The 20,701-nt window shown below is 41.1% G+C and overlaps 1 protein-coding gene across 4 annotated transcripts in view; it reads left to right on the top strand.

The window, feature by feature from the left end:
- Gtf2a1 (general transcription factor IIA subunit 1) overlaps nt 1-11,611 on the top strand; it is a 35,426-nt gene extending 23,815 nt beyond the window's left edge. For 3 of the 4 annotated variants that reach the window (XM_021179003.3, XM_085830601.1, XM_085830602.1), the window contains 2 exons: nt 3,651-3,740; nt 6,805-11,611. In XM_021179003.3, the coding sequence (XP_021034662.2) occupies nt 3,651-3,740; nt 6,805-6,912 (198 nt within the window). In that variant the 3' untranslated portion in view covers nt 6,913-11,611. The remainder of the gene's footprint in view (nt 1-3,650; nt 3,741-6,804) is intronic. The other variant, XM_085830603.1, reaches the window with a different exon arrangement.
- The last annotated feature ends 9,090 nt before the right edge of the window (nt 11,612-20,701 follow it).

The following is a 20,701-nucleotide window of genomic DNA, read 5'->3' as shown; positions in this document are numbered from 1 at the left end:
GTGCAATATTTTTAAATGTAGTTTCTGTTAAATTTTCTTAAAATGATGCCACTAAGGTTCATCTAGGGTACAGTCTATAAACTCTTGATTGTACTATAATTTGATTGCCCTCTTGTGGATCTAGTGAGCATTTGGGTGCTTGTGTTCTGGGAGCTCCTGCATTTCTCTTTAGTATTACACACGAACAGGGACTTGCCAGCTTACCTGACTGAGACTATCCTGCCATGTTGTCTGTAATTTGTAGATGTCAATATGTTATCAATTCCTGATAGTGGCAAACTGTTGAATTTTTTCCCGTCTGAAAAATGATGTCTTTAGTTTGAACTTCCTTGAATACTTAGGAGCTTCAGTTGCTTTTCATGTATTTACTTGTTACTTATATTTTTACTATGTCAAATGGCTAGTGTGCATTATTTCTAACCCTTTCCCAAATTTTAGTCTTTTCATAAGTGACATTTACATTGTCTTTCTCCAGCTTGCTTGCCTTATAGACATGTACAGAATTTGTAGTAGTCATCGTTGCCCTAGCCTCATGGTTTTGTAGTAATGCCCTCGTTGACTTTTTTGTGTTTTTATGTGGAAGATTTTTTAATAATGTTAAATGATTAACTGTATTTGTTGTTGTTGTTGTTGTTTTTCCTTATAGAGGTCTTTTGGGGCTAAGTGAGCACCAAGTATTTTGCTTTTTTTTAATTATAAGGAAATGTATTTTATTATGAAATGCCTTTCTGCAGCCATTGGTTGCTGTATCCCACTCATAGATGGCTATTTATGAATTTTATTGAGTGGTCCTAATTTGCAAACCAGCCTTGAGTTCTCTATGTGACACAGCTTGGTCATTATGTATTCTCTCCCTAACTGCTATACTCACATTGACAGAAGTTTATGTCAATATGTATAAATGCTTTTGTAATTTCTTTTCTTATAATCCTTTCACTAGTTCTTATATTGATAGTATCCTTATGAAAGACTTTTGTTTTTGTTTTTTTTTTGGGTTTTTCGAGACAGGGTTTCTCTGTATATAGCCCTGGCTGTCCTGGAACTCACTTTGTAGACCAGGCTGGCCTTGAACTCAGAAATCTGCCTGCCTCTGCCTCCCAAGTGCTGGGATTAAAGGCATATGCCACCACGTGCGGCGAAAGAATTTGTATTAAAAAAAAATTATATAATCTCTTCCTGTGTTTTGTTTTTAATTGTTTTTGAGATAGGGTCTCCTTAAGTCTCCCTGGCGGGCCTGGAATGTAATGCCTCCTGTGTTCTAGGATCAAAGTTGTGTACCTGTGTCCATGCCTGGCTAAACTCGGGGGAGGGGGTGGTGTTTGTTTTGTTGTTTGTTGTTTTGAGGCAGGCTCTATAGCTCTGGGCTGTCCTGGGACTTGGTATGTAGACCATGCTGGGCTGTACTTCCACCTCCCGGGTGATGGGATTAAAGGCATGTGACACCATGAACAGCATCTGGATATTTGCTGCTTTGTACTGTATTCTGCCATTGAACCACCCACCCCTCAGCTCAAGAATGTATAAGAAAGTCTCAGCCTTACAACTTTAAGCAGTTCAGTTCTGCCAGCAATCTGAATGAGCTTGGAAAGACCCCAAAGGGTCAGCTGACAGTATGTCTTGTCAGACCATACATTTTAACCTGTGTGAGACTGAACAGGGAAACTTCCTCTGGTTGCTTATTCTTTGACCCTCAGAAACTAATAACAGATGTGGTTTTCTTTTCCTAAGCATTTTTAGTTGTTAGGGAAATGGAAATTTAAACCACAGTTGGGGGTCATCATACCTACTAGAAAAACTATAATTAAAAACAAAGCATTACATGTATGGCTGATTGTCTGGATGTATCTCCATGTATTACCTGCATTCATTGCCTACAGAGGCCAGAGGAATGGGTGTCAGATCCTGGAATTGAAGTTATATGGCTGTGAGCTGCCCTGTGAGTGCTGGAATTGAACCCAGGCCCACTGTTTCTCTGTGTAGCCCTGACTGTCCTGGAACTCTCTTTGTAGACCAGGTTGGCCTCGAACTCAGAAATCCACCCCCCCACCCCCCCTGTGCAGGGGTTAAAGGCGTGTGCCACCACGCCCGGCTGCAGCCAATACTCTTAATTGCTCAGCCATTTCTCCAACTAACAATGGTGTAATTTTAAAAGAAAGTTTATAAATGATGGTGAAGATTTGGAACCCTTACATGTTTCTGGTGTGAATATTAAGTGGTATGGACGGCTTTTATGGGAAACAGTGTAGTGGTGGTTTTTCAGAGTTAAGCAGAGAATTAGCAGTGTGCTGCTGTTTCACTTGCAAATGCATATAGCAAAGCATTGAAGCAGGAATTGAGACAAAAACATGTACATGAGTGCTCACGGTGATCCTCTTGTCACTGTCCAAACAATGCAAGTATCCGGACTGTCTGTGAATGGCAAAGAAAATGTGGCATATCTATACAGTGGAATAGTATTTGGCTCTAAGAAGCTCAAAGTACTGTGCATGCTGCTCCATGAGTATACATTGGACATCCAGAAGCACAGCACAAACACCCACAAGTACCCAATTGCATTGCTTTCCTTATGTATACAGAACAGGCAAATCCATGAAGTCAGGAAGCAGACTGGTGGTTGCCAGGAGATAGAGAGTGATTGCTGATGGGTAAAGTTGGTGGAGTGCTCTGGAGCTATGGAGATAGGAAGTGTATTTTCTAAACAGTTTTATCATTTTTTTTCCACTTAACATAGATATTTGTGTTCAAAGAGTATATTTGTGTGAGTGGCACATGCCTAGGCTTTAACATCCTTGATTGGTTTCCTTCCTCCCTCTGTTTTGTCTTGTCGTCATTTAAATCTGAGTTAAAGCTTTTCTCTAACACCACAAATGAAGTTTATCCTTATTTTATCCCCTTCTTTGGTTTTATTTTTGGCCCTGAGATATTTCATCCTCTACGTTTAAGACTAATTTAAATCTTAATTCTTTTTTTCACCATGTCATATTGACAGACGGTATTGATCGGCATTTAGAATCTTAATCTTTAGTACAGTCCTGAGGCCACACTGCAGACCAATTGTATTCTTCGCTTTCCTCTTCAATGTCATTTTTTTTTTTTTCGTTTTAATCTGTTGCTGGTACATAATATCATGACCTCATGAAGCCTTCATATCTTCTCAAGTTTATTTCTAGGCATCTGAAACATGAGAATTTATCTTGTGTGGTTACTAATGAATAAGGAAATTAAAAAATATGTGCATGAGTGTTTTGCCTGCATGTATGTTCACTACATGAGTGCTTGGTACCCAGGAAGGTCTGAAGAGGGCATCTGGTGCCCTGAGATGCAGTTAGAAATGTTTGTGAGCTGCCATAGTAGATGCTGGGCAGTGAACCCAGGTCTTCTACATGAGCAGACAATGCTTTCTAATGAGCTCCAAAGGAAATAGATGTTAACCCCCTTTGAGTCTTAACGAGTTCTCTAGCTTAACTTTTCTTAAATTCCCGCTGAATAACATTGGCAAACCTTAAGCATTGACAGCACTGCATTCAGTGTTTCCAGGCAAACGCCTGACCTCCTTCCCAGAGACTGTCAAGGCCACGGTACTTCTGTCACTACAGGAAACGTCCTAGCAATCCATGAGATGTGGGTAATAAGTCTCCTTTGATTCGCAGGAGCCCCTCAACAGTGAGGATGACGTCAGTGACGAGGAGGGACAGGAACTCTTTGACACAGAAAATGTTGTTGTCTGCCAGTATGATAAGGTAAGGAAGGACTTCACGTTCGCTGTGAGCATTGTTTTTATTGTGATCTCTCTTTATAAACCATCTTTTCAGCCTTACTGAAACGTTTAGGCAGACGATGACTGCCTGTATCTGTTTTTCTTTTCCTCCTGAGACCAGGTTTTACTTAACAGGCTGGCCAGGACCTCCATGTGTAGGAAGCTAGCTAGTCTAGGATGACTTTGTATTCACCTGTGCTCCTCCTGCTTCAGTCTGGGTGCAGGCTACCTACCATGTCTGGCTTGCCTTCTTTCCTTTTATAGCCAGTGTGAAAAGACACATTGTGATTGTTTCACAGTTATTTGAGTAGAATGAATAGCTCTTAATTCCTTACCACTGCCTTTGGAAAGAAAGTAATGGGCAAAGTGAGGAGAGGTGATGATCATTTTTCTATTCATATGATGTCACCTTGTAACAGCCCTCCCTTCCTGCTTTCCAATGACAGAACTAATGCGATAAGTTTGTCTTTCATAAACTTCAGCTCCCTAGAGTCTGAAAAGACCTAATTTATGAGTTTTGTGAGATTTCTTAAAAATTTTTTTATGTATTTTTCTCTTTGAGGAAGTTTAAAACCAAGCTGTTTGGAATTGATTATTGAGTTTTGTGGGTTTTTTCCCCCATTAGTTTATAAGGTTTTAGTTTTTTGATTTTTTTTTTTCCCTTTTTTGGTCTCTCTCCACTTTTAAATGTACGAGTGCTTTGCCTGCATATATGTATGTGCACCATATTTGTGCCTGGTGCCTGCAAAGGTGACAGGAGGTTTTCCAGATGCCCCGGAACTGGAGTTAGAGAAGGTTGTGAGCCACCCTGCAGATGATGGGAACCAAACCCTGGTCATCTGGAAGAGCAGCCAGTGCTCTTAACAGCTGAGCTAATTCTCTTAACTGCCTAGTAATTGCAGTTATTTTTTTTAATGATTATTATATTTTTAGGTCTTTAGCAGAAAGTTCTTTTATAATATATTTTGTTAATAGCTCTCAGTGTTGTCAGTCTTCCTAACTTAGGCACTCCTGTGAAAAGGTCGGTCAGCCCCAAGGGTTGAGAACTGCTGCATTCGTGTTCTAGTTAGGATTTTTATAGTTATGTCATTAAGTAATACGTGCTTATCAGTCATGAAGCGGATTGTAAGTTCACATATTATTGATTTTTCTTTGTACCCATGTGATTCTTTTCTTAAATGTTTAATGAGTAGCAGTAAGTACGAAGTACTCAGAGACTAGAACATGTAGTATTTGTACATGAAATTCCCTTCTGATTAAAGAGATCTTACTTTTTTGTTGTTACAATGAGTATGAGTAGCTGTGCCTAACCAAACATGAGTAGGGGGACTGGCAATACAGTGTATCTTCCTTCTTAATTAAAAAAAGAAAAAGCCAGGTCAGCTGTATACCAATAACCTAAAGCCTGTTACATGGTTGATCTGTTTTAGTGCATTGTGACTTCAGATGAATGTTTTTAATAACCTCTATCACAAACTGTATAGCACATGGGATTTTGTTTTTGTTAGCTGCAGAAAGAGTATGAGGTTAAAACAGCAGTTAGTCTGAAAAGACCTGCTTACAGCCAAATACCCAAAACACAGTTTCATGATGGCAGGTTACCAGACAAGAGCTTGGCTAAAAAATACTCCTCGAAGTATTTTCTTGTTTTAAGAGAATAGTGTATTCTCCTTTGATAAGCTCTATTCAATTTTTTTAAAATTCCTGTTTGTTTGTTTTTTTTAACACTCCAGATTTCATTTCCCTCCTGGTTCTCCCTCTGACTATTCCTCATCCCACCCTGCTGTATTCAATGTTTAAGTGTTTCCCACATACATCCATGTTTTAAACCAATAAAATGAGAGTAGGTTTACATAGCCTAGTGAAGAACAATTTCAGAGTTTTCAGAGTTCTATTTGAAAAATTAGAAAGACTGAAAGACTAGAATGAGTGCTTAGGTAAGTTAAATGGTGAAGTAGCCTTGGTTATTTAAAATGAGAAATGAATGGGGTTTGGGCCAACTTGATTTTTTTTGGAAGTTTTGTTTTGAAGCCTGAGCTTTGCATTTCAAGAGTGAGTGAATTTTAAGAAAATCAGAGAAGGAATAATGAAGTTGTTGCCTGGCAAGTCGTGGCTTAGTTGAAATGCTAATAGAATGGCAAGTTTCTGCTGATTAAAGAGCAAACACTTGGAACACTGGTGAAAACAGAGTGTGAGGGAAACATTGTTAGAAGTAATTTTAGTTGAATACATTTTCTTTGGACATTAAAGATATTTTGTTGGCATTTGGTGTATTTATGAAGGGCTTAGGCTAGTAAAGGAATGCTTTTAAATTTGTACTTTGTACTTCTGTGCAAATACAAATATTACTCAATATGACTTCAGTTTTGAATTTTTGGACTTCTTTCTGAATATGAGTCTCTGTTCTACCTTTATTCTAACATTATTCTCTGGTTTGTTTTAATGAGAAGTTTTGAATCTAGAGCAAGAACACTCAGTGATTTCCAGATGCACAAAACACTATTTACATCAAAAGGAAATGCTAGGATCAGTAAGTGAAAGTTAGCAGAAGCAGGTTTCAGGGCAGGGTCAAGTCTAGACACATTTCTAATTATAATCAGATAGACATTGAACAGCCATGTGTCATAAGTATGTCAGAGGGTGTCTGTGCTAAGGCTGTAGGGTTGTAGGATTGAGATCTCAGAAATGTGTATCCAGTGAGCATTTCTGTGTGCATTATTATGTGAAAGGTTCATATTAGGCTTTGAGAGCACGGTTATTTGAGAGTTTATTTTAGTAAAAGGAATAAGACCACAATTGTATTGTTCGCAGATAACTCATAACTATTTTATTTGAATACAAATTACTGAGAACTGTTAACAAATTATTAAAAAATTAAATCTACATAGTGTGTTTTTGCTAAACATTAAGAAAATTTCAAATTTCTTTTTTTCAAATTTTAATTTTCAAATATAGTAATTATATAAGACAAAGCTTGTGGTTTTATTATAAATAAGGTTTTGTTGTGTTTTCCTATTACATCTCTTGCATTCTTAATTTTTGTTTAGATACACAGAAGTAAAAATAAATGGAAATTTCATCTCAAGGATGGCATTATGAATCTTAATGGAAGAGATTATATATTTTCCAAAGCCATTGGAGATGCAGAGTGGTGAAGAGTTGCTCTTCTTTCCTCTTATAAATAAGACAAAGAAACTTAAAAAGTTAAAATGGACGGTTTGAAACTTGGGACATATATCAGCCAAAACTTCACTTCTGCATGTCAGAAAGGCGCAGTAGAAGCAAAGCTACTGGAGCAGAGCTAGGCCTTGACCACATAGACACTACTTCAGACCGGCAAGCCATGGAACTGTAGCACCTGGGGTTGCTGGGTGGGGGGAGGGGTTGGTGTAGGAAAACTGTAACTGTCGATTTTAAATACAGGAACCTGCCATTGGTAATTAGCATGTAAAGCTTTGTCTATATTTGTTTCTCCAAGTTGGGCTCAATCAGAAGATTCTTGTTGGAATGACCCGAAGAATTACCCTTTTGATAGATTGAACTGAAACTGCTTATTGTATGTGGTTATATTTGGTAAAAATTGTGTGTGAGCTTTTTTCAGAAGGGCAAGAATTATGGTGTTGAATTTTAATTCACTTGTATAAGAAATTTTAAAACTCATAATAGGTCTTAAAAACATTTTTACTTGTTACTTTCCTCAGTACTACATACCTCTCGCTTCCCTGCTGTCTGAACATCTATGTAAGAGTTAAAGAAAAGGATCGATGGTCACAGCTTGGAGACAAAGTTGACCCAGGAATGGATGCTTGGTTTAATTAGGTTTTCATGCTTGTTAAATGTACCTTAAAGACTTGGGTCTTACCTAGGTTGACTAGAATTAAAGTGACAGCTTAATTTCTGTACAGAAAACTGCTCAGTCCCATTCTATAAGAGGAAACCCCAAATTGGCTCTCAGGAATCTGTTTTCATTTCACAAAGGTCCCACCGAGCTGCAGTTGTACAGTACCCGTGAGATGTGGAGGTTTCCCTTGTGGGCTGCAGTGTGTGCTTACTGTGTGTGAGTCTGCGTGAGCCCTGGGATGACAGTCTGTGCATTGGTCTAAGCATAAGGGCAAGGGATGAGGACTGGGTTTTTATTAAACAATTCAGTAATTATAAAAGTCTCTTGTGTTTACTAGTAAAGGATTTTTAAAATTATTTTAATTAAACAAAATTTTTAAAAAAGACTTTGTAATTTGAGGGAAAAGTTTGAGGGTGGAGGGGGTAGAGGAAAGTGGGCCACTAAATACAAATTTACCTCTTTTTCATTGGGTGGCCCCTCCAGGCCATTGGTGATGTAGACTTGGGCTCCAACTTGCACATTGGAAAGAAAATACAGAGATTTGGCTTGTATATCAGAAATTGTAGACTTTTACTGTGTGTTAAGAATGTGTAGCTCTGTTCCTGTAAGGGGCTCCACAGAACAAAGAGGCAGCCTCCTGGGACCTGCAGGGACTCTCGCTCGCACATCTCGCTTCTGCTCTAGTGACTAACAACATTTGCATTCGTTACATTCATTCCTTAACTTGGCCTGTTGACTTTTTTTTTTTTGTCTTCCATTTTTGTCTTCCTTTATTTTGACTTTATGTAGTTCTGGAAGTAACAGATAAAGTATATCACAAAAGAAAAACTGTGAGCTATATAGTGCTTTTTTAAGAACATATTTTAAATTTTGTTAATGGAGTTGATTTCTCCTCCCCACTTCGCACCCTTCTGAACCAATTTATGTTGTGAAATTTGGTATCCGTGGTGGGGTCCTCACATGATAGGAGTTAGAGTTTGCTTGTATTCCATTACTGCTAATACAGGTTTTTAAATTTTGTTTTCTTAATGTAGCTTTTTGAGGGGAAGTTAGTTTAATCTCTTATTCTCAAAGCACACAGCAGTTCTGGTTTAAGTATAGAACTTGGCGAACGGAGGGAACAGAATCCCATGAGTTGCTGAGTTGTCCCTCCCTCGGTATAGTCTCTAGGTCTGTGTTTACTCTGTGAGATCAGTAACCTGAACTACCTATGGCAGCCCAGCAGTGCTGCTCCAGTGAAACTTGGGCTAATCAGTAGTTCTTATGCTAATTCAGCACACATCCTGCCTCCCTGTGTAGTCAGACATACTGAAGGTTAGCATTGTCCCCTGGCCTGTCTCTTCTAGCTGAACATTGTCAAACATGAACAGCCACTTCTTTCAGAGTGACACAAAGGGGGCTGGTCTTGAAGCAGGAACTGTCCATTTATATTTGTACCTATGTTTTGCCTAATAATGATGGCATCCTGGACAAATCCTTGGGTCTGGGAAAGCTCTGAAAGGTGGTTCCAACAGCCCCGCACTGTGTGTGCTGTTCAATTGTGTTCCATTTAAATCAAGTAGCATGCGGTGTTCTATCGAAGCTTTTGCTGTGTAAATGTCACTTGCTTTGCATTCTCAATCATGCTTTCGCCATAACACTTAACCGATGATGTCATGAAGTTCTAATAAAGTGTCATTCCTTTGAAAAGCAAGGGATTCCCACTTGCAGAATTTTAAGATGAAAGTAGCAAGTTTATCCAAAAGGTGGAACCAGGGACGCAAGCAGTGTCTTCAGAAGCTGATCCGTTTCGACGTGTACCCAGAGTGATGCCAGTAGTGCCAAGGTCAGTTCACACAGATGACTAACGTGGAAGTGTGTGCCTTTCAGTAGATGAGCTCTTGCCTGGTGGTCATTTGTATTCTCACACCACCGGAATGCCCGAGAACACACGCACTCTCTTAGTGACACAACTTTGTCCCATGCAGTTTCTAGAGTCAAACAGGATAGGAGGGGATCTTTATATGAGGTGTTTGTATTTGAAATGTTGACATTTCTGTTAAATAAGTCTCACATTTACACTGTTGCCGTTTTAAAAGTCAGGCTGGCATCAAAATTCATGCAGCGTGTACCATGATTGAAATGTGTTATTGACAAGCATATTCTGGCTTTAGAAGACAATGTAAGAAAGTACTAGTTTTTATATAAAGGCTTTCTTTTGCTGTATTGAAAATCAAGTTTTCTTTTGGTGGCTTGTATGGACGAATGCAGAGTTATCTCCCTCTGAGAGGTTTGTTTTTTTTTTTAGTATTACAGCAATAATGTCACCATATTAGAGGATAAGTATACCTTGTATAAGAACAGACATATCTCCTCTTAGCCATTTTCCCTTTATAACAGCATTTTCTTCCACTTGAGAAGGCTCTTATATTTTCATATTACATCATATGAAAATATGAAGCTTTTGAGCTTTTGTGCAATGTGCTGTCTTGTTGCTCTGTGTACATGTTCATTTCCTGTCTCCTTCCTACCTGTCTGAATCAGCTCTACCAGATGTGGAGGTTTTGGTTAATGGCTTGTGTTTTCTCATCTTTATTGTTCAGTTTGCCTTTTCATCTGTCACCCTTATGGAAACCATTCTGGTTTATTTTCCTCCTCCTGGAAGCCCGCCCTTGCCCTTCTGTTATCTTCCTTTGGTGCATGATTTAAGGGAGACTGCATCAAATTTAATATTTTTAGTTTTGAAGAATAAAAGCTTCCTCCCGCTTGAGGGGGGAACAAACCACCATTGAATAAACCATCGGTCTTTCAGTCAAGCTTCCTTAAGTCAGTCAGTATGCATCGGTTACACCGGGTGGGGAGGGGCCGGCCATAGCTGTTCGGAGCTACTATTGTCGACTGCTGTTGTACATACTGTTCTGTGTAAGGGCGTAAATATATTTATTATGTTTATAAAATTCATTCTGTACACTTGCAGATCAAGGTTGCTCTTCTGTGATATATCGGGTGTTAAGTTTTAAAGACCATCTTGGAATACAATTAAAGAGCTTAGTATTTTGATGTACTAAGACTATTTTAAGTTTTAATATTTTACCTTGCAAAAACTTTAATTAAAGATGTTATTTAAAAAAAAAGTAATGTTGCTTGCTTTGCTTACTAGTCAGTGACATTGGTATATGGACAACTGAGTAAAACCATACAGTTTAGACAGGAAGTTCAACAAAAACAAGATATTGTTAAATTTTGTACCCTTAGTTAAATTCTGTACCTATAAGGCAGTGGGTTTGGGGTGCCAGACTGAATTGTTAAAACTGTGTTAGAAATCCTTAAGCGCTTTCGAAAGTTGTATTCCAGGCACAGAAGCATTTAGGATGGGTAGATTCACACCAACTAAATGTAAATTAAGGTTAATATAATTAACATTGTATTAAATGAGTATTTCTATTCAAAAAGCTTAGATTACATAGGATGAAGTTATTAAGAACATTGTTTCATTTGTTTGGCTAAACTGTTTTTTCTCAGTTCAGAGTTTGTAAATAATTGCTTATTAGGAGATTTGGATTATTGAGGTTTGTATTACATATTGAATATATTTTGTGTTACTTTAGAAGATATTAAAATTACTAGCAGTATTTTGATTTTATAGTTAATTCAAATGAATCATTAAGAGCTTGCCTTTTTGTAATTTTTTATCCTGTTATAAACTACTTTATCTAAGGAAACATGCAGATTTTAACTATTAAATAATCATAATAAAGATATTTTATTTATTGCCAGCATTTCTTGTATTTTGCAGTTTAATTGAATTTCCTATGTTATGATCTTAATCCTCGTGACCCAGGTTCGCATCTGTGAAATGACAATGGCAAGATTTTGAGTATGAGATAATTTGGATAATGTAAAATGATTGGTTTAAAAAAATAAAAAGTACAAATAGCAAAATGTGGTGTGATCAAGAGCCCAAAAGGTTTGGTCACAGACCAACCCAGAAGGGAGAGCAGGCAAACCTGTGTGGTCAGCAGGAGCAGACCAAGGGAGAGAAGGCAGGCGAACCTGTGTGGTCAGCAGGAGCAGACCAAGGGAGAGAAGGCAGGCGAACCTGTGTGGTCAGCAGGAGCAGACCAAGGGAGAGAAGGCAGGCGAACCTGTGTGGCCAGCAGGAGCAGACCAAGGGAGAGAAGGCAGGCGAACCTGTGTGGTCAGCAGGAGCAGACCAAGGGAGAGAAGGCAGGCGAACCTGTGTGGTCAGCAGGAGCAGACCAAGGGCGAGAAGGCAGGCGAACCTGTGTGGCCAGCAGGAGCAGACCAAGGGCGAGAAGGCAGTCGGGCAGGGTGGGAATACTTACTGTTCAGAATCACAGGTCTGAAATAGATTGATTTTTTTTTTTTTTTCAAAATGGAAACTGATAGACTTATACTATTTTTCAGTTTTATTTTTTACTTTATGTGTCTGAATGTTTTCCCGCCTGCATGTATGTGCATCATGAGCATTCAGTGCTCACAGAGACGAGAAGAGGACATTGGCTTTCCTGGAACTGGAGGTATGGCCAGTTAGGAGCCACCACATTGGTGCTGAGAATCAAACCCAGGTCCTCTTCTAGAGCAGCCACTGCTCTTAATCACTGAGGCATCTCCAGCCTAGGAACTGTTTTAAAAACAAGTTTGCCAATTACGTATGGGTCACGTGCAGTTGATGTAAAGGGAAGACTCTAGAGTGTCAAGCACTAATCCATGAGTGACCAGTAATATCTCCTTTCTGTAGAGAGCCCACCGATATCACCCAGTCCATGGAACCTCCACGCTAAGGACGCCATAGCTAGTTCTCCTGGGCAACTGGGAACAATGGCTGTATCATGTGTTTTTGTGGGCTGGGGCCCTCTGACCAACTCGAATACATAGCCTGGTACTGGAATTTTTCTTTTTCTTTTTTTTTTTTTAAACCATGAGAAACTTGGCAAGAATATTTAGTGTGAGGGAGAAGAGTAATGGGAAGAGAATAATGATCAAAGTTCTGTATATGTGTGTGAAACAGAAAGAATAGTAGGGATGCCCTAGCTACAAGGCAGTGGGGGCAAGGCAGGCAGGCCTAGTAGAAATGAGATAGCCCTTCTTTGACTCAGTTTATGGGAACACTTTCCATCTTAGGCTGCCCTGTTAGCATGAGGCTGTGGCCCTGCAGCCTGCTGGGTTTTCTCTTCTGCATCCTTCACTATCTTCATGTCTTTAACAGACATGGGAGTAAATAAAAACGCCCAGTGTATATAGTTTAGCCATTTGCTTCACAGGTCTGTCATCAAGAACCCAAACTGCCAGGATGACTCACAGAAGGCATTGGGTGGCAGTCACAGAGGAGAAGGAGAACAATGCCCACTGACAGGGTTCTAAGGTGTTGGCAATGAAACCGTTTCTTTGTGGGAGTGGCAGGGTCAGGATACCCACCCCACACCCCCGATTGAAGTCATCACGACCCGTGCCTCAGCTGCAGGTCATCCTGCCACTAAGGCAGACTCAGTGTAGGGGTGAGAACTTAGAGGAGGTTGAAGGTTAATTGGGTGTTGAGACTTGGCTGATGCAGCTGCCTGCCTGAGTGCTCCGTGCTTCTGTAAGGAACCTGGTTGATTGGCGCTGTCACCAAGCTGGACTGGGCATAATCCCTCCTTCTGTCTGCCTGGTTTCTAGTGACTGAGGGGAGTAGATAATTTTTTAACTGTCTTGATAGGAGGGAAGATATTCTAAAGGTGGATGTGTCTGCCTTCTCCTTTGGTTATCAGATTATTGAAGCAGTAGTCCTCCGCAGAATTAGAATTTCCTTGAGCCTCCTGCAGGGAGAGAAAAAGGCTGAATCTTGGTACCAGTGGGAGAGTGGGAGAGGGCTTGTCTCCTGAAAAGAGATTTCAAAGTTTTGACAGGTACCACCTGGCAGGAGACATAGCTGAAGTGAGTGATGGATAGACCGAATCTTGACCAGGACTTTAGTGAATACCTTTAGCACTCTGTTAAATCTAAACTTCAAGTTAGGACCTCAGATGTGGGCTTGGGAAGTTGTCACTCACCTCTTCTCACCTCTTGATGTGTTGTCCTCGCTGGTGTGGCCACACGGGATAGATAGATCTTTCACTAACAATGCTCTCTCTCTCTCTCTCAAATTGGATATTTTCTTTATTTACATTTCAAATGTTATCCCTTTCCCGGTTCCCCCCCTTCCTCCTGGAAACCCCCTATCCCATCCTCCTCCCTCCCCCTGCTTCTGTGAGTGTGTTCCTCCATCACCCACCCACCCACTCCCAACAATGGTCTCTTTACATGACTTGTTGAGGACAGATGACCAAGCCGTGCTTGTTATGGCTGTGGAGGCCCAGGCTTTGACTCTAATGGCAGTAATAACTGTCCCTCTGCGTAAAGTTATACGGGCTGGGAGCATGAGAGCAAATTCGCTGCTGCTCATACAAGAGTCAGCAAAGTGTGCAGTTGAAGTGTTGATACCTCACATAATAAAATGAAATTAGCTGGGCGGTGGTGGCCCACGCCTTTAATCCCAGTACTTGGGAGGCAGAGGCAGGCGGATTTCTGAGTTCGAGGCCAGCCTGGTCTACAGAGTGAGTTCCAGGACAGCAAGGGCTACACAGAGAAACCCTGTCTCAAAAAACCAAAATAAATAAATAAATAAATAAATAAATAAATAAATAAATAAATAAATAAAAATAAATAAAATGACATTAAAGGAAAAGGTTTTTTGGGTGAGGGAAACATTTATTTTGTTCTCCCAAAGGGAAGATACTGTGTTGAGTCCACATAAAACTTCTTATACGTTTTTTTAAATATGTTTTTTATGTTATTTATATGATTGCAGATTAATCAAAGAACATAGGTTTGTCTATGTTCAGCGAATGTTTGAGCATGTTCTGCTGCAATTAAAGTGGTCCGGTCCTAAAGCAGTGTGTAACACGTTTTTAGGTTAGTACTATGTTCTGAAAGTCTTGTGTCTCTTCTCAAATTCATATATTGAAATCCTAATCCTCACAGTGATCATATTTGAAGTTGGGACTCTGAGAAGTGAATTGGTCACGAAAGAGCTCCACTCATAAAGACACCAGGTTCCTGAGAACTCCAGGATGAGTACGAGGTTACATGATATTCCACAGTTAGCTAACCTCTCTTGTGTGAGATGGAAGCCAAGCATGGTCTCTTGAAAGATGCTGGGCATACCAGGATCTTACTTACATGGGCCTCCCGGCTTCCAGAACAGTGACAAATGATTACTTGTTTGTTAGTCTTCCCCTTCATATTATCTTGTGATTAAACAGCTCTAACAAACGAAGATAAACACCCCAATCTTCAAAGTTAAATATGTGTGCGTGTGGGCGCTCCTGCTGCCTGGATTGCTGCCAAGGCAAGCTGTGAAATCCTGTCTCACTTGGCATGTGTAGCAGCAGGGCTGTGCAGGGGTATGGGGCGTGGTCTGTCTGGTGAGCAGACAAGGGGAGGATAGTGTATTCGGAGCATGTTTAAATGATAAAAGTGCCGGTTAAACTTGGTGTGCTTTTTATTATTCACGCCTATGAATAACTCTAAATAAGAAATAATTACTTGTTCCCACTGGTTTAGTCGCTGCAGTGTAATGGAGTCGTAGAGCAATTTGGCAGCTTCAGCGTGCTAGGGTCAGCCACCTGGCCTAGTACCCCAATTAATAATCAGCCATGGTAGAGAGCAGTGCATGGCGGTGTTGGGAAGATGAATGCAGAGATCCAGTGATTGCCGTGACATGAGCCTTCTATTTAAATAGAGAACTGAGGCAAGGGACAAAAGTTGTGGGGGCGTTGGTCGAGGTATGTTCTGACTGACTGTCATCCTGGTACTTACCAGGCGACTGGAAGCTGAATGCTGCCTCTGCTAGGTGCCACTCTGGTTCCCAACAAGGTAATGCTCCTGCTCTAGGATGTGGCTTCTTCACCACAGATAGCGTTCTCAGCTTCGAGGTGGATAGTACTGAAGGGTTAGCGTTCCTGGAATCCAAGGTGTCCGAAGATTTAGAACTGACCTACCTTTGTGCCTTCTGCTTTGACTGGGGAAGATGGGTTAGGTTGATTGATAGATAGTCCCTAGTGATTGTCATGGCAATGCGTAATGCAGGAGTCTGACTCCCAGGACAACAGGCATAGGTTTGTGTGTCTGTGTGTGTGTGTGTGTGTGTAGAGAGAGACACAGAGACAGACAGACACACAGAGAGAGAGAGAGAGAGGTTTCAAGTAGTTGAGGCTGAGAGAGAGAGAGAGGTTTCAAGTAGTTGAGGCTGGCCTCAGACTTGCTACATAGCCAAGGATAACCCTGAACTTCTGATCCTCCTGCTTTTGCCTCTCAAGGGATTAACGATGTGTAGCATCCCATCTGGTTTTATGGTGTTCGGGCACAAGCCCTGAGCCTTGTGCATGCTAGGCAGACAGTACCAACTGAACTCTCTCCAGCACCTTCTACTGCTTTCTCATTACCTCTTGGGCTCAAGCGAGGAGTCAGTGCTTTTAGATAAAGCAGCTTCTAAGTGCTTGTTACAAGAGTGCTAGGGCTTAGATAGTTTTTAATGTGTTGAGCCAGCATAAAATATTTATCCTAACCAGTTTTATATATTCAACTCAGTGATGTTCAATGCATCAGTGATGACTTTTAATCTTCCTTATGTTGCTTGTTTTCTTAAGTTTTATATAAATGATTAAGGCAATGCCCCAAAGAGAGGTAGTGTGTGAACTCATTTGAATCTAAAGTAGTGAAGTTCTTAGAAATAATGGAATGGCAGACACCAAGAGATAGGGAGTGAAGAAATGCTTAATGTGTATATGGTTTCAGCTTTGCAAAGTGAAAAAAAATGCTTTGGAGGTAGTTTTGAAACCATATGAATATATTTAATACTGGGTAGCACATTTTAAAATAATGAAGTTAGTAACTTAAGTCATTTAAAATTTTTTTTTTTTTTTTTTGGTTTTTCGAGACAGGGTTTCTCTGTATAGCCCTGGCGAACTCAGAAATCCGCCTGCCTCTGCCTCCCGAGTGCTGGGATTAAAGGCGTGAGCCACCACGCCCGGCTTAAAAAAAATTTTAATGTGCATGATGTTTTGTCTGCATGAATGTCTGTACACCACATGTGCACAGTGCTCAGAAAGGCCAGAGAGGATGTTGAGTGTCCTGGAACTCGAGTTACAGGGGGTTATGAGCCATCTGCAGGTGCTGGGAATCAAACCTAGGTCCTGTACAAGAGAAATAAGTGTTCTTTATCTCCGCCCCCACCCCAGCCCCCCATGTATTGTTTTTGAGAGTGTTTTTAAAAGCACGAAGCTTGAAAACATGACGCTCATTGATTAGGCTCGGCTGGCTGAGATCTGCCAGTCTGTCATCACTCCCTGCCCCCCTGCAACTCACACCAGTGCTAGAGTTGTAGGAGCAGGGTACCAGCCTTGGAGTGGGTCCTGGAAATGTGCATTCAGATGGTAGTGCATTGACAGCAGGTATTTCCAGCCATCTCCACAGTCCCAGAGCTTTGTATTGTTAAATGGTTGGGAAAATCGAGACTCTGGAAGCTTATGAACCATGACATTAAAACGCCAGCACTCACGACTCGTTTCAAGGGAAGCCAGCCAGTTGCTCATTTTCTTATTGTGTACAGCTAGTCTTGTGCTGTAGTAGCTGAGGGAGACAGCTGTGGCAGAAGCTGTGTGGCCCCACGGTGTCTGACATGGCTACTCTCTTGCTCTTTTGAACGGTTTTTCAACCAGTGCCTCTTCAACAGCTCAACCAGGGCGTTTAACGTTGACGTCACTTAGGCCCGTTCTTCCGCACAAAGCCTCTGAGTGGCTCTCCAGTTCTGTGACATCAAACCACTCTTAAATAAGGCCCTCGATCCTTCCCCAACTCTTCCATAAGATGCCCTAGCTCTGTCCAATGTTTGTCAGGGGGCCTCTGCATCTGTTTCAGTCAGCTGCTGGGTAGAGCCTTTCAAAGGACAGTTTTGTTAGGCTTCTTTCTGCAAGCAAAACAGTATCATTAAAAGTATCAGTGCTTGCTCTTGGAATGGATCTCAAGTTGGACCAGTTATTGGTTGACCATCCCCTTGGCCAACCAATAACTGGCCATTCCCTTAATCTCTGCTCCATCTTTGTCCTTGCATTTCTTACAGACAGGACACATTTTGGGTTGGTGTACTTATCTCTCCACTGGGAGTTCTACCTAGTTATAGGAAGTGGCCACATCAGGCTCCATTGGTTAGGAGTCTCAGCTAAGTCACCCCCCATAGACTCCTGGGAACCTCCCCCATCCCAGGTCTCTGGGACTTCCTAGAGATTCCCCCTACCCCCACCCCCACCAGCTGCTGATTTCCGTTCATTCTTCTGACCCTTTGGCTCTCTCTCCTCTTCTGACCCTTTGGCTTTCTCTCCTGACTCTCCTCACACTTGATTCGGACACCCCCTTTCCCCTCCCCAGTTCCCCCCCTCCATCTGCCTCCTATGATCGTTTTATTTCCCTTTCTATGTGAGATTCAAGCATCCTTGCTTGGGCCTTTCTTCTTGATTATCTTCTTTGGGTCTGGAGTGTAGTGTGAATAGCTTGTACTTTATGGCTAATATCCACTTACAAGTGAGTCCATACCATGCGTGTCCTTTTGGGTTTGGGCTACCTCACTCAGAATGATATTTTCTGGTTCACAACTTTCCTCTTAAAAGCACAAAGACTGTCTCATCTACATCTAAGAAAGAATTGCTTAAACATTTTTATTTGATTCAGCTTTTTCTTCAGCCCACAAGAAGTCTGCCTCCTTCTTAAGATGGGCACCTATATAGCTTTCCTACAGACACCTTGTCCTTGGGCTCTTTAGTTGGGATGTTCACTGTCCAGTCCTATTGGATGGCTCTTACTCTATAGTTTATCCCACTGTGAAAACTATAGAGTCATGATTCATTTCCAGTGTCTAATGTTGTAAATGGAGCCTTAGGATCTACATCTGTGATACCAAAGATCTCATGGACATTTGACCACTCTTGATGCCCTATCTTCTTGAGTCATCTATTTTTAACTTGTGTAACTTAGCTACTAATAATTAGACTCAACCTACTAATACTACTTACCATAACACACAGTATTTACTCTCTTATCTGAACCAACCCCTTGCCTTCAAAAATTGACAGTATAAAAATATATTAGGGATTAGGGAACTACCTCAGTTGATAAAGTGATTGACTTGTAAGCATGAGATTCTGAGTTCAATTCTCAGAACAAACCTTAAGACAGGCATGGTAGTGTGTACTTGGGATCTTGGTACTAGAGAGGGACAGAGAGATAAGGAGTCACTGGGGCCTACTGGCCAGCCAGTCTAGTCTGCTAGGCAGGTTCCAGAGCAATGAGAATCCTTGTCTCAAAAAAAAGAAGGGTTGGGGATTTAGCTCAGGTCCTGGGTTTGGTCCTCAGCTCTAGAAAAAAAAAAGTGGCTGAAATCTGAGGAATGATATATGTACATGCCTTGCACAAAATACAATAGCCACAGTCTGGTTAATTCAGAGATAAATAACTACAGCTATTTCCCCTCTAGAAGCAACAAGTTTGAAGTTGAGAATCTCTGCTTTGTCATGCTCCTTGGCCAAGTTCAATTTGAACTACCTTTTCTTGTCAATCAACAGAAAATTCTACTTTGTCCTTTGTATAAAGCAAGCATGAGAGGCTGCCCATCAGTTAAGTATGTTCTTTCACTCTGGGATAGGTGAGTTCCTCAATTTGTCACAGGTTATGTGTGATAACTTCTAAGTTCTCCCTTGTGTCCCAGACAAGTCAGTTGTAGGAAAATGGAGCTCTGCCATGCCATCCCAAAAGGACCTCAAAGTCAAACTGTGGCCAGGGATGAACTTTTCTTATGTGGACAAGGCTAACTTGGCCTTAAATGATAACCCCTTTGTTCTTTGATGAATACAGATGGCTATTCTGCAAAAGACGTTGGCACAGAACTCAAAAAGAGAGCTTTATTGAAATACAGCTACGTCAAAGACACTTACTCAGCAACTTGTCAGGTCAATGAATGAGGTCAAGCACTAAGTCATCCTGAAGGATCCTTGTCAACCAATGGAACAGAAAGAAGAGAGCAGAGTAGAAAGTTAAGTAGTTCTGGTCTGAGAGGTGAGACGCAGCCTTCTCAGAGCTGCCTGAAAATACATCTTTCTCTACTTTTCTCTTGCCAAAGAATGAAGTGTCTGTTGGGTTCACAGTTGACTGATGTTACACACCAAACCCTTGCTTGGCTAGAACACCCTCTTCCTGCTACAGCAGCACAGGAGATGTATGCGGAAGCTCTCCCTGTGATCCTGTGAACAACACACTTGTCACCTGGACCCCTCGCCTTTGGATGTCACTCTCTCAGCCAGCCCACTGGGATATGTCTAATTTTTCTGCTGTTGATTTAAAGACTAGAGAGTAGAAATCACAGCGATGCCTGTGTGAGCCTGAAATGGGCTGTAACACAGGTCAGGAGTTAAGTACCCTTGGCTGGGTGTGTCTCCTACAGTCTCCCAAAACACTAAATTGGAGTAGGGATGAATGATGAATCCATTGATGAAAAAGCTTCTGTGCAAGCAGGAGACCCTGAGGTCAGATACCCTGACACCTGCAAAGAGCAGTGTGTGTGTGTGTGTGTGTGTGTGTGTGTGTGTGTGTGATCCCAGCACTGGGGAAGCATAGGCAGGCAGATCCCTGGGAGGGATAAGTCCTTCTACCTTAATTTGGTTCAATGAAAGATTCTGTTTTGTTTTGTTTTTAAAGGTGAAGGGGCTATACAGATGGTTCTATGGTTAAACAAACAAACAAACAAACAAAAAACACTGGCTGTTTTCCAGCAGACCCTAGTTCAATTCCCGAAACCCACACAGAGGCTCACAACACTGTAACTCTAGGATCTGAGGATCTGACATTGCCTTCTGGCTTCCCCAGGTCCTCGGTGTATATTTGAGACATTGAAAGATATGGAGCCCACAACCAATGAGAGAGCTATTACAAGCAGGTCAACAATGCTTTTGCTTATAAGTCCCAACGAAGAGGCAGATATCCAAGTTGATAAGAAATGTGATATTCTGAAATGGTACAGATGAGGAAGAGATGGT

Source organism: Mus caroli, unplaced genomic scaffold, assembly GCF_978045245.1.
Source record: "Mus caroli unplaced genomic scaffold, Mus_caroli_1 scaffold_14, whole genome shotgun sequence".
Classification (NCBI taxonomy): Eukaryota; Metazoa; Chordata; class Mammalia; order Rodentia; family Muridae; genus Mus; species Mus caroli.
The sequence above is the reverse complement of the archived record's forward strand: the minus strand, read 5'-3'. Positions and strand labels throughout refer to the sequence as shown.